Here is a 15,378-nt window from a genome sequence, read left to right on the forward strand (position 1 = left end):
CCACATACGAGAGCGGTGCTATTGTCTTCGAGACATCACATGTTGATGTGTGAAAAACGAGATTTCGTATTCATCTCGTAATACAATTTCCTTTTAAGCCGAAAAGCCGAAAAGAAGTTTTGATATAAATAAAAGTTACTTCTTTCATTATCTAATTTTTTTATACCGAAGAAAAAATATATAGAGGGAAAATATGTTACAAATAATTAAATAACAGAAATGCTTGACAGAATGTAATGAAATAGAAAACAAAATGTATTTGCCTGTAATATTAGCTTAATTACTTTGCCTGTAATAATAGCTCAATCAATTATTTGATATATTCAGATTTCATGGAATATTATTATCTCGTGAAGCATCGATATAAAAAAGTAGGATTTTAAAATTATCTTTCGATTAATTTAAAAGTACATTATATATTACGTTTCTCATCACCGAATTCATCGTAACGACCAGAAAGACAACAGTATATAATTTTATAATTCTCTTATATTTTATTATTTCACAACACCATCTATACACTATATTTTATACATCTATCAGTAAAAACATTACAATATAAAGATAACTCTGTGTCTTAAATTAAACGTTGACATTTCGACTCTTAACTGACATCGGCAGTTTCATCTTGTAGTTTTAAAAGTTAAAATACATTTAAAAAAATCTTATACACTTGAAATATATATTTTTTATTTATATTTATATAAATTATATATATTCCTCTTTATACGTTTTTTATTGCAAGCTTTCTTAAGCATGAACAATAAAATAAAATTTTATTTAAGTCGTTATTAGAACAAAAATCTGAAAAAAGCATATACCATGTCAGTTAAAAGAGCGAATGAGAGCATGTTATCTAAGGATCAATCGGATAAAACGTTGTCAACGGTGATATTTATTGAGCAATCGTTGTCGCTGTTGAGCTTACACAACGCGCGAGCAAATGGAGACCACATCCGCGCATACGTGCCTGCAAATCTCGTGACATCTCGTCCAACATAATTAATCCTGTAAGTTCGTAACGTAAAGCAAATATGGCGATATTAAGGTAAAGACATAGCGCGCATCCTGCGAAGCGGCTTGATTATATTGCTAAATGAAACGCGTGCATTACGCCTCGGGATGTCACACGTATATCGTCGATCCTTTGACTCGTTGGGCGCGATGTGTTTCGACGATGTAAAATTATTACTTTCCATTCACTCCATATTTGCTATTCTCCACTCGATTATACACGGTAGTATCTCAAATTCTTTTTATTTCCCGTTATCTACAAATTATTTCAAGTCGACTTAATTACGTGAAAGTGTCTAGTCTAATCGTACCTTAAATTAAAATTCGGCCAAAGTATTACCTTCTGAAAATTTTTATTGTCTATTTTCATCCTAATCTTCAATTCATAAAGTTTTCTAAGCCGTAAAAATTCTATAATTAAAAGATTATTGGTGCCAGTTTTTGTTAGGAAAAAAAATTAACTTGGATATTAGATAAAGAATCCATCGATCGAGAAGGAACTGCGACTTGAGACATCTCATACATAAATTACAATTCGCGTCTTCCTTCTCTCAATACAAATCCGAAACGATACGCTACGGTGATAGTTTATGCCATTTGTTTATTTTACGTTCGGGGTGCTACGCCAGTAGCGTCAAGCGGAGTATCGATTTTGGATTTAAACGCCACCCTCTTAAGCCCCAGACAGCTAACGAGGTACGCTCACTTAAGATCCCCTGCCCTCGTTTTCCCGCTCGTCGTGCGCGAGTACGTGCCGCGAAACTCACGACGAGATATTTATTCCGCGATCCCCGCATGGCGGGTCTCTGATGACTTTGGGAAATCGTGAGTGGAAGTAACAAGAGCTCTCGCGGTTGATTCCGTCTAGCCGAATCGCTGAACCGGAAGGTTCGATAAGTAGCGCGAATCCGCCGATCGCGGTTACTCGATCTGGCATCTGTTCTCTCGAGCATACCGGAGCACTCCATCGTTGCGCTTAATACGGTTTCACTATTGTTCCCGCTCCGAAGGATAAGATCGACCAGCCTTCGGCAAAAAATTTCTATCCATTCTGCGTAAACGTGCTTTAGAATATTCGAATGTATTAATACTTCTTAAATTTATGTAACATATAAATGGAATATCATTAAATAGAAAAGTGATTCCTTAAGTCAGATTCATATAAAATTAAGTGTAAAACTGAGAGAGAAAAATTACAAGGATCTATATGATACACTGTAACGTTACATGAAATAATAGTAGAAGATAAAGAAAGAAACGTTAGACGGGCGAATTCTTCGTTGACTTGTTCGATCATGTGTGAAACATTTCGAATCTATTAACTACATTACGTGATGAGCACTGACAGTAGTCAGAGGCCTAATTCTACTCTGGGTACCTCGATGTTGAGCCTAAGGACGAACGTGAACGACGGAGGAGTCTTAAGTCAATGAGACCCCTCGATGAGCCTTGCGTCAGTTAGTGTTCTTCATCATTTTCAACGGATCTCGCATGTAACGAGCGAACACCTCCTTCTTGAACGTCTCGAATTGCTTTCTGTTGGCACTGTTTTGACGCTCGCGCCAAGCGGGCCTGGTCTTCCTGGTCTGCAGTCCCCAGTGGACCGTAAATACCGGCGATAGCACCTTGAACTGATAACCCGTCACGTACATCTCGTAAACCTGCAAGAAAAACGAGCGGCCCGGTGTTACACGAGACAAATTTACCGTTTGAAATAAAATTAACGTTGAAAATTGAAATATATATATCGCACCGAGAGAGAACCGAACGCGGTTTAATCGATCGTCCACGTTTAGACATTAGTCGACTTAATTTATCCGTTGTCCAATTACATCTCGACCGAAAGCAACATTGGGAAAACAAGAATTCGTCATGTGGTCGTGGAGCTGCGAGGTGTGTGCGGTGGCGGGATTCGTTCGCCAATCCAGTTTCCTATATATACGGGCGAGACCCGCGCGTTCCGGAACAGCAACAACGGAGAAATTCTGCGTCGATCTGCGGCAACTGCGGGCGGAGGAGACGAACGGCGGAACGAGTGCGCCCGGATTCTTTACGAGCCCGCTTCGAGCTTCGAAGCCCCGAGTGTTTCTGGGTTCGAAACTCCGACGGGCGGAGATTCCGCCGTCGCCGCCGCGCGCGCGACGTAATAAACGCGGAGCGTCTACGTAAAGCCGCCGTGCACCTGCTGCGCATCTGCGTGCGCGTGCATGTGTGCGAAACGAGCGACATGCATGCCCGTCATTCCTGTGGAATACGACCCGGGCCGGGGGAATGACGTTTAGGTCGGCGCAAACGACAATCTTAATACGAGCACGTGTCGCAATGCGTCTCGCCTGTGAATATGTGCGCGAGAATACTCGGTGATATATCGGTATTGTCTCTTATAAGGGACGTTCGATAGTAGAGACACGTTTGATGAACGGGGCTTTATTACCTGTCGAGAATCGAGATGGCTCTCCTTTATCCAAAATATCGATTTAGTGTGCAAGAATGCACAATCGCGAATAAATAAAATCACATTATCCTCTGATTAATTTTAGACGATCTTTAATATCTTTCATCACAATTTTTCTGAAAAATCTTTCATCAAAGTTTCTGAAAATAAGAGAAAAGCTGAAGCAGTCAAATTATTAGAGGAGAAATTATTACTTTAGTAAGGGAATTGGTTTATAAAGTCGTATAACAAATGCTAGAGCTACGCGCGCATAAAAAGTGATAGAACTTTGGCATAGGTAGATGTTGCATTGTGTCGAGACTTATTTCGTCCAAATAGATCTTTACGACGTATCAGACACCGACGAGTCATACGACCGGCGAACGTATTTCCGCGAAAGTATGACATTGCGAGATTTCCGGATGAGCGCGAGTCCCGCGCCAAACTTTCGAACGTGCGTTCCATTTCGACGGAAGTGGCTTTCGGAACATGCCGCTGATATTCGTCCGGATAGTGACATCTTCGCGGGAAGCCCTGTGTTTCCGACAGCGTAAGCAGCGCGACAGCAAGGAGAAAAGCGAATGGCGTCGTAATCTCGCCCTCCTCGGTTTGCCATCCGGGACAAGCCAGACAGACCTAACGGACGAGATCCGGTCCGCCCGTTCTCCTCCGGTCTGAATACGTCTTCGTGAATAATCGCACGTAACAATGTACGGCGAATATGTCTGTGTATGTTCTGTTCACCCAACCGAGATGCATCCTCGTCGGAAACGATTGACCTCGTATCAAGTGACCCTTCTCCGCCTCCCAATTTAACGCGTAACGACGCATCTTGCTGTCGAGAGCTACGTACGGCACAAGTACCGTAAAGTCGCTTCGATTTGCTTTCTTATTTTATGTTGACAGATATTACTCTAAGAACTATACTCGGTGCTTATTATAAAATAATGAATCATGATTATTTATAAGATTCTACCTGCTAAGATTCTACTTTTTATATTTACTTCAATTAACTAGTTAATAATTTCACAGTTTTTTTTATCTATAGAGATCTAATAATAATTGAAGAGATGTATAAGAATGTCGAATTATATTAATATCATTATCAATATCAATATCATTATTCATTGTAAGTACAAAACGATCAAAGTATATTACGTTTGTTATAGGTATATTATGTCGAACGTACTAATATCATTATTCATCGTGAGTACAAAGCGATCACAATATATCACGTTAATTCAAAGAGGCAGAATGTACAGCGGACTTAGCACTAAATTAGATCCTCATCGCATTAGAAACTAAATGACAGATCAAAATTGGAACACATTGAGCGGATGACAAATAATGGTATTAATTGGATAATAATAGGACAGACTAAGCGGGGATATTGTTAGTTAACGCGACGAAGCAGTAACCCACGAGGATAGCAGTGCACGCGGATTACATCGTCGGATGAAATTGATAGACAGAATCTAATCTGCCGTGTTCTAGATCTTGGAGACGTGGCTCCGTGAATAATTATACGTAACGACGGCGCGACATGCGTGTGACAGGCGTCGCGACGCCCCGGGATTGTCTCCGCAGTACGTGTCGCAATGGATGCACACAATTCGTCACGTTACTACAGTGCTGACACTGCCAAAACATATACGCCGCCGCGCGCCGTCGCGCGATTGGCGGGACCGATTCTCATTTATAACCCCCATCGATTTCCTTCCTTGCTCGAGTCCGATCCCGTCACAATTGCCATGAAAACTTCTAACATGATACGCCGCGAACCTGACAGAAGGGTGACGGAACGCTCGTGTAACGTAACGAGGTAGTGCGTAACGAGAATCGAAATTGTATTCTCGGAAACATTTCGAATGATTAATATTAATGAGGAATTATCAATCGTTCCGCCTGTTGATGAGAATTTCACTGTAGGAATATAATTATAACAAATATGATTGGAATAATGTGTAAAAATAATATTTTCTCGATAAAAGATACATACGAGAACAATATACGTTTAAGGATGGAAATTCCACCGAGGTACGACAGCGTAATAATGGCGAGAAAAAAGTTGGAGATAAAAACGTAATTAGGGCGCCACGTTTTCAAGAGCACGCGATTTGAATGAGAAATGATACAAGTCTGATCCGTGATGGTTTCAACACGAAATGCATGACATTCCCGCATGAATTATACGACTAACAAGCTAGCGCAGCCCAGCGCGCGGTGGACACCGCTGCATAATTATCCGTCTTAATTGGACAGATAATAAATTCCTTTCAGTTTCGCGCGCAGATCACATTCTTGCGGAGGCGGCTAAAGTGCACATCTCGCGCAAGCCCCGAGTTGCGGAGAGAGAGAGAGAGAGAGGACGGCCAACTGTTTGTCGAGGGTTTCCCGGGGAACAGATTGGATTAAACAACACGGGCAGGCTGACGTATCTTCTTAATTAACAAACCCCGCGGCCTCACATTCGTTACAGAGTCGCGGGGCGTAATGATGTTTGCTGAACTTATGCGCGCCATGATACCGCTCGCGAATGCATACCAGTACGTCGTGCTGTGGCGCGCGCTTTCTGTTTGCACGCGAAACTTTCGTCATCGCGACGATTATTGGGTAATGCATAATGTACAACGGCCACCGCGGGCATTAATGGGCGTATAGTACGCGATAGTGCGCGCCGACGTAAGCTACAATACGAAAACGGAGGGAAAACGCGCGACGCGAGCTCGACGCTCGACGTGCTTTCCGTAAAACTTGCTCCCCTGGAATTCCGCGACGCGAACCTTTCGAACCACCGCGCGTAATATCGACGACTAACCGTCGTAGCCACGTAGAAAACATTCCGCGAATCGCGAACGCGCGATAACGCATAATGCACGTCAAAGCTCCCGGGAGGATGCGAAAATAGTGCGCGGCAAAGCGGCCCGTTGAAACTTTTCTGCGGCGGGATGAACAATTTGCGGAACTCGACGCGCGATCTCTCTTCCAACGCGGCTCAAAGGACTCAAAGGGCGGTCGCGACGGTACCGTATGTGCGTAAAAAAATAAATAATGAGAGAGTACACGGGAGGCGAAGGAGAAGTATTATGCAAGAAGAAGCAGGGGGAATATATTATCCACATAAATCTATCTTCTGTTCTGTGTGTTTCATAATGGCCCTTTTAACAAGTATGAGAAGAACGTTTAGCTCTTCCTCTCGAAATACTCGTTACTCTTCATGCATCTTTTTTATGAACGAAATTAATAATTAGGAAGTAAAAGGAACAAAAAAAGAATGTAACTAATTTTTATTGCTAATGTAAAAAAGCAATAAGTTTCATAGCTATAAAAGATGCAAGAAAAGTGAGATAGAAAATAGTACATGCAAATGGTAAAGCACCGGAAACCTGCTGCTAAAAGCCAGTAACAAATAGCAAAACTTGAGAAAATGAGCTACTATGTACATATTGTACATAGTACAAACATTTACTATGTTACCTATTCTATCGTATAAATTTATACCGTTATAATGATGCAGAGAGAAATCGTGTTTTTAAGACTAGAGATGATATACCGCTTGTCGCTTTAATAGAGAGATAAGGCAACCGTTTGCAGCTTTCGAACGATAACGCAGAATATTGCAGTGAGTCACTAACGCGGCGCGGTTTGTATTTGCGTTAATCGTGAGTATGCGTTTCCGTGTATGCATCTGCATAACACGTCAGATAATCGGGCTACATACTTATAAGTACGTGCGATTGCATACAGAGAACGTATTACCGGCATTACCGCTATTATATTTTACAATCACGATGAATAAAATATCTTACATCTAAATAGTACGCAATTAATTCTGAAATAACAAATTCTTATTTCAGAAAAAAAATAAAAATGATTTATTCCACATGCATCTTTTATATTATAAAATCAATTACATTGATCCTATATATAACTCGCATAATTTTGTCCATAAAAAAAGTGTAATTTATGGCAGTCGCTCGCGTTGATTAATAAACTCATAACGTGCCTCGTAACTTTTATTTGACATTTTATTTATTTCACGTCGGAGGCATCGCCACGTCCGGACCCAAAGAGGTACGTTCAAACACACGGCAGCGAGTTAAAATTTTACAACTAGCGGAAACATGAGCGCGGTACATCTCGCTCTCTCGCAAAAATGGAATTGCATGTCGCGCGGACGACAAGCTTACGTTCCTGGTACCTGGGGGAAATGCACTCGGGTTAATTTCACGCTTCGGTATCGAATGGACGGTGTCACTATCATCGCTGCGGACCATTACGATCCTGACACCACACTGACAGTTCACGCTCTTTATTTCATTCCACCGTCACGGCAGCTCCTGTTCGATTTCGCTCGAAAAAGTCGCCGACCGGCCAGATGACAGGCCATGCAGCGTTACGTATGTAATATCCAACATATTTTATTACCTTTCTCGTCTGCTAATCGAAATGGATCGCCGATATTAGACAGTTTGGACAACGCGATGAAAATTGGGGTCGTATTAAATTGCTCGAAAGAAATCAAGAGCATTGAATGTATTACGCGACTTCTAAAATCGCGTATTTTTAAACGTATTACTGTTACATTTTCATGATAGACATTACTCGACCCCTTTCTAGTTTCTCCGTATTGAAGGCTTTTGAAAATACGTGATACCTAATAATTTATGGATGAAACATACCGTACGTAATACAAATGTTTCTTCGTTATGATTGAAGTATTAAGTTTAGGTTTAGTTTGCCTCCGTATTGCCGTGCACAATGCATTACGTGTCAGCCTAAGCAACGGAATGCATACCGGGTTGCGTCACGTTATGCATCTCGCAAATTAGACGTGACGTAATTACCGTGTTGTTATATTGACTAAAATCAGCGCCGGCGCATGCTACGCGACTCAATCCTCACCGTTTGCGGAAGGATCTCGTGGCATCCCGATGCTCGAAATTCAAAGACAGAGTGTCCCTTTGATATTCAAGAACCCCCCATAGCTCGCTGCGAATTCCTTACGTACCGACGTGTTTCGGGCGGTTCAGCGAAATCATTGCGTACCAACGGTTTAGCTTTGTTGACGCAATCTCATCGAGAGACCCGTGCCAATTTCTCTAGTTGCGGCATAAACCGCAACGGCTCTCTTCAATTTGGCCACCCATTTGTTCGCGAGATTCCGTTCCACAGAACAATCTTTGACAATCTTTTTTATAAAAATAATATTGAAATGTTTATTATTCTCAATGAGTAAAATAAAAATAATATTTTATAAAAATTGCTCAAGTGTGCGAGTTTCAATATTCAACATGATTTGAACGATACGCTTAAATATATATATCGCACCCTGAGAAGAATATCTTAGACTTTTTATGGGCTTAACTCAAAATTGAAATTTTTTGAGCAATTAATACCGTGACAATATTCTTTTCGGAATGTGATATATATATTCCTAAAATTATTTATTACATGTCTAGCGCGATATTTTTCATATATCTCTTTTGTAATATCAGTAATATGATTCTCCTTGTAATATGTTATACATATATCAATCAAATCAGCACAGTTGTACTATTAAATGTTTTTTTGAGAATAACTTATGACAAAAATATTCAACGATATAAACTCAAATGCACTGAAATGGCTCATTACAGTTTGTCAACTACCATAATTGTATATTCATTTAATTATAATTATAATACGCTTTTTCCCCAAATTCCCTTTATCGAGACCTCTCGCTCGATTTAGATATGACGCCAATATAATACCATGGCAACTTCGACAGCTCGACAGTCGGATATCCCATATTTCTGCGACGGTACATCCATAGCCGCGATTCGAAACGCTGAATAATATCCGTCGCAGAACGGTAAAGCCGCGAGTGGCACTTTTCGGATAACGTCGAATCTCTCGCTGTGCAGAAAACGTGTGTGTTTCGTCGAACGAAGCGCGGCAAAGAAGTGACACGCATTAAAATGAAGACGTGCCGGCGCATGTCGGCATAAAGCAGGGATAGGTGACGGGCAAACAGGGTCGTATAATTTTTCCAAATGGCATCGTCGAGTAATATGCCGGCTACGCGGCAGTAAGCCGCGAGCTAAATCTGATAATTGAGTTTTATGCCATCGCACGTCGACGTAAATCCCCGCGAATAAGGCGTGTCCCGTCGCCGTCTCGTACGGCGCGGCGCCTCCACTTATCTTCTCAGCATTAAGGGGGCATCCTATGCAGCTTGGTACAGAATTAAAGCAACGAGAGGCCAAAGAGAGCGCGAAGCCTCTTTCGTTCATCTTGACGACGCTTTAGGTGGAGTCAGAAATCGGAGGCCGGTTTAACTTTAGATTAATTCACAGATTTTGATGTTATTTCCTGAGAATTGAAATCAAAGATATTTTCGCGATATACGCGCGATATTAAAAAAAGTTTATAAAAACCGTGCGTCCTTTTTCGTCGGTTAGATACGGCAACAACTCCGGTTGCGTGAACTTCGTACGATACGGTTAAACCCGATCGATCCTCTCGTACGAGAGAGAGAGAGAGAGAGAGAGAACTTGCATTATCCTGCGAGACACTTAAATTGCCGCTTGTTACACGGTGCCTGCGAGCCGCGAGCCATTGATCTTCCACGAGAGAATTAGCCGCTAAATTACGGACACCCTTTGGATCGAATTGGATCGTTGACTACCGACATGCTGCGCGGAATACCCGAACAGCCTAATTGAAAATCACTTTCACCCCGATTCAATTATGATAAAATGGTTAGCGGAAAAAGATCGCGCCGGAGATGCGTGCGGAAATAATTAAACGCATGGAGGCATTAAAATAACACCGATACAGAGACACGTCCGCATATTCGGAAGTCGAGTAAGATTTTTGTTGCTCCATTATCGAATTTGCATTATGAAATGCAGCCACTGCGCGCTATATAGCGTTTGATATATGCGCAGATAATTTGAATTCGCAGGTTAATTTGCTCGGTACTTTGCAGCAAAATGTAAATTTAAATACGCGTAATGTGAAATAAAATAAAATTTACTTATTCAGCATCGTTTAATCCCGTATTAAATATATATCTACGAAATGTGGCGGATCATATCTGACGCAAAAGTGCGTTACGTCAAAAATTAGCAGCGTGCTATCGGACGAATTAAGCTGAAATAAATTATGTCGAAAGCCGGATCAAGCATTAACGAATCGCATTGCAAAATAATTCGTGAACGCACGTTGCATAATTCTGCAAATACGTTGATCATTTTAATCAGTGGGAAAAATCAGGCAAAGCGAGCGCGCCAGGCTTGAAATAATACTCTCTTCTGTGAATCCAAATTCCGTTTTGCGAAAAATTAGATTCGATTCGTTTTACTCGCGTCTTTGTTCCCTCATTCGCACTTTTACATCTGCAGCATGCGAGTTTCAACTTCGTGCACGGTGATTTCCGGCAAATCGCGAACGTTCGACAGAGTCACTCGTCCACTCGCAACCGATTCAGGCAATCGGGGCTCGTTCTATTCGTGCCGGTCCGCCTTTGATTTACGACCCCGGGCCGACGGAATCGCTCAATCACCGCGGAATGACTGCTACGCTGAAGCGTCTAGAACGGACTATCTCGTTTCTGACTTGATCGTAGTGACCTGCGAGGTGTGTTCGCGTGCGCCACTTTGATGTCGTTTCTCTCGCGACAACGACACTGCTTACTGCAGTCGCAACGGCGTCCCCGAATCGATCGTATTGCCACTATGGATTAGTTTGAGTTACTAATGAATAATAGATCGAGAAATAAAACGTTAGACAAAACAAACGAAATCGATGCCATTTCTTATTCATAGAGCGACCGGAAGTCACTTCGCAAAGCCGATAATACCGGCGTTGGAATATTTAACTCCTCCTAATGTAAATAGGTATTTTTTCCTTATTGCATCAATAATATAATATCAAAAAATATATTCTATATCGTAATATTAATATCCTATATCATAATCATTGTATTTTTTACAAATATATTTACGAATTGACATTTTTCCTCGAAATATCATTTGCTGTAATAATAATTTCTCTTATGATTTTTTCGTACGGTTCTCAAATTATCAAATTTTACAAAAATCGTCCCGAACTAATTACGATCCGAGATACACGCTTTCAAAATACATCGCAAAATGTGCTCATTTCCCGATGACTTTTATTTCTGCTCCTCTACACTTCAACGCCTTCCACGCCAGGCTTATCTCGCTTATCGCGGTGCGCCAGCCCCGGGTGCCGGAATCAATCCGATAACGCCGGTCTGATGAGATATCAAGCCGGGGCGGTTCGTGCCGGCGCGATCGGCGCACTCGATAAACACGACAATAAAGAATCCCGCCAGGTCCGACTACATTGGCGTGTCGAATCGACGATGACAGAATCGATCGCGGATGTAGAGTTGCGAGCGCGCCGGGAGCAGCGCGTGCCGTACATCGTCGGGGGCCAAATCCTTTATATTGACCACGTCGACAATCGCCCGGTGCATCGACGGGTAATTGAAGGTTGTATGAGGGGGAGGACGGAGAGAAATGTTATAAGCCCGCTCGCGGTCGGACAAAGGCTACGCGGGGGCCGGCACGGAGAATTAACGAATCGATCGGCAATTAACATGCTCATTTTACCGGGCAATCGAGGCGAGTCGGGGAACCGACGTAATTGCATCGTAATTATGGCGCATACCGCATTGTCCTCGCGCATTGTATACATAAACAGCTGAAGATTAATTAAAGCAGAATAAAATCGGGCCGGCGACGCTGCGTTCTCGAAAAGAATGCAATCTATATATATGCGGAGTAATAAAAAAGACATCGGCTACGGTTTCAAATTTGACATCGGGTAGAATGCGCGGAAATCAATTTTGGAAACAGCAACTGGATATTCAGAAACCAAGATATACATAGTTAAATAAAATCCATTTTAAAATTTGCTGTACGACAGTGTAAGAGAATCTTTTGTAATGAAAATAAAAGAGAGAAAAAAAACAGGAGGCAAGGAAAATTTTAAAAGCGAGTGGAAGATGTTGCTTTCCTGAGAGAACGAGATAACTGAGCTTGAGTGTTGCGTACAAAACGGAAATGAATCTTTGGCGACTGGTTATAGAGATGGTAAAGAGAGAGTAAACGAACGATACCCATTCTCCTTCGCGGAGGGAATAGATGTTGTGCGACGGAAACCACAGGGGAGAAACGCGAGTACCAATGTAGGAATACGTACTTCCGATATCCGTCGGTGTGTAATGCCGGCCGCACAATCGCCACCACCATCGCCACCATCAACAAGGATTGTTTGGTGGCGAAGTTGAAGTGTTTGGTGAAACTTGTATGTAATGTTTAAAGAACGTAACTTTTCACTTAAATAATACTATTAAAATAGTATGATTTGACACATTCACCGCCATAACGGCCACTGGTAACCGACACTGAATTTTTTACGCTTTGTCGATCACCGGTGACCGTTATATAGAAGAAGTCTAATATCACATTGCATATCAGATTTTTGTGCAACTCAATTAATTAAATATTTCATTGTTCTTGTTAATATAAAATCATCTAACTGACGTGAATAACGGAAAGTCAAAAATACGCCTGTCGGTGAATGTGTTAACTATCCCATCTGAAGAAGGACGAGAGAACCGGTGAATCTCATAGATCGTGAAATTTCCTTGCGAATGCAGTTGTGCCGATATCATGCATACGTAGATTTTACGCCTGTTTTATTGCCGTCGCATATACTTCGCGTGTTCGTTTTACGAATTGCAGCTGTGCACGTTCGTCGCGCTCGGATTTTTGCCGCGCGATGGAATTTCGCTATATCCGCTGCAGAGTCGGAAGCAGTACCGTCGTACTTTCTTGTCAAAACAATGCGGGATCCGCATGCCACGAAAGAACATTTATACGTTCAGGGGAATACAATGCTCCGTATATAGTATATATGGACTGGAAGTGGAAAGGTCCTCGCGCTCGTTTTGTGGCTTTCGGCACAAATAACATTTTAAGGATCGCTGCAATTTTAGTCACCGCGACCTTTTTCCTCGCGGCCGTTTAAATAATTTAGTTATTTAAATGAATGTGGGGAAAAATCTTTACGATTAGATAACTTTAAACGATTAGATTTCGAAAAGAGTGAACATCGAAGCGTATCATTTTTCCTGTTTCCTGCACTTTCAAGTTTTAGACTGAGATCGATTCTCCCCATTCCAAGGATATCGGAGTCTCGCCGCATGATTCGCCATGAGTTACGTGACGAAGTTTCGAAGTTCGGCATTATCGATCTAAGAAATTTGCGAATCTTCGTAATTCGCGCGAGGATGACGCGCCTGAAAAGTACATTAACGAACGCAATTTACGACCTAGCTGCGCGACGCTGTCGCGCGATATGCAAACGTTCGATTACACCGGAGATGCATCAAGTTTAAATTGAATAATGTTCCGTTCCGCAAAATGAGCCTCCATCGTCCGATAACACCGCGGCAATGATAATATATAATTCAATTAATGTCCCATGCGCGCGACGGAATACGTTCATTCTAGTTTGCTGCTCTCGCCGCATGTTGGTACCCTCTTCAGTTGTTTTTTCCTGGCTCGCATCATGATCTCGCTAATACTCCCTTGCCGGCGCGTGTAACTTTATGGCCGCTACATCCACATTGATGATTTTCCCGCAGCACGCGTTTTACCGCGTCGGCGAGTTAGCGAAATATCGTAATCCGAAATACGTTTCTCTGTCTTTCTCCCTCTTTCGGTTGGTGAAACACGGAAATATGTGTACACAGAGTATCCCGCTTTTACCGTTAATATCCCAAAATGTACATCTTTTAGTGTAATTTATGCTGACTATTTACAGAACCGTATAGAAACGTAGTAATGGCCGGTAGCTGCCGGTTCCATTATTGCCATTTATCCACTAATCCCATTAATACCCCGAAAGGTATATATTAATTTTCGATGTAATACTTTTTATCTCTCCCCGACGTTGGATATAAACCCGGTCACGCTTGATGAAATACACGCTCATATGCGATACACACGCGTGCAATTATTATGGATACATTCGGATCTGAGCCATTTATGTTCTTTATCATTCATTTGCGCTTTTCCATCGAGGGTATTAATGGCAACGTTGCCGCGGGAGCATTTTTAATTTAAACTGTTCTATGATATCGCTGCTAATTGATTCGATACATTTCATAAATAATAGCCATAAGCACCGGTTTTTTTTTCTTTTTGGTACATTGATTATACTACATTCGCCGCGCTTATCTTCCCGAATACGAGTATTTTCACACATTAGCGGAAGGAATTGCGTTCGTATATCATCAACCTCCTCGGATCGAACGTAAACTTTCATATTGTATCATTTTATGTTATCTCGCGCTCGGCGGCAAAATTGCATTTTCGATTCCACGCCGCCACTAACATATTCGTCACGCGGATAGCAAGTGCAAACTACTAGAAAGAAAAACTACGTATCTTAGGAAATATCGCGTACCTGGGTATTCCTCGTATATCCATATCCCATAAACCTTTCATCGTGAGGTGGCACGATATCCTTTGCCACGTAAAATGGCTCATAAAGAAATTCGAAATTCGTCACATCGTGACTAATGTAGACCTTGCCCGTCTTTACATTTTCATGATGTAGATGGTTCGGTGACACGTCCTGCAGCCACCTATGAAATAAAAAGACTTTAAACATCTATGCGCTACGTACCGTCCAAAATTTTATATTTTTGATTAACTTTATATTTTATACATACAAAATTACGAGGTGCGTATATATAAAATTAAAAAAATAATCTCTGAATAACGGCAAAATTGTCAAATTATTATCAACAAATTATTATTGAAATCGTACAAATAATATAACTTGTAAAAAAACCATTATGAATTCATGAATTGTCACGTTGGCATTCAATCAATTTCAATCAA

General features: G+C 41.6%; 1 protein-coding gene across 1 annotated transcript in view; it reads right to left on the reverse strand.

Annotated features, from left to right (window-relative positions):
• Positions 1-474: 474 nt before the first annotated feature.
• The window catches only part of LOC112457344 (beta-1,4-glucuronyltransferase 1), a 32,139-nt gene continuing 17,235 nt past the window's right edge, over positions 475-15,378 (reverse strand). Inside the window, exons 3-4 of the mRNA XM_025020334.1 lie at positions 14,939-15,119; positions 475-2,675 (exon numbers count right to left, since the gene is read on the reverse strand). Of these exons, the coding sequence (XP_024876102.1) occupies positions 2,469-2,675; positions 14,939-15,119 (388 nt within the window). The 3' untranslated portion in view covers positions 475-2,468. The remainder of the gene's footprint in view (positions 2,676-14,938; positions 15,120-15,378) is intronic.

Source organism: Temnothorax curvispinosus, unplaced genomic scaffold, assembly GCF_003070985.1.
Source record: "Temnothorax curvispinosus isolate PA1 unplaced genomic scaffold, ASM307098v1 QBEX01007734.1, whole genome shotgun sequence".
NCBI lineage: Eukaryota > Metazoa > Arthropoda > Insecta > Hymenoptera > Formicidae > Temnothorax > Temnothorax curvispinosus.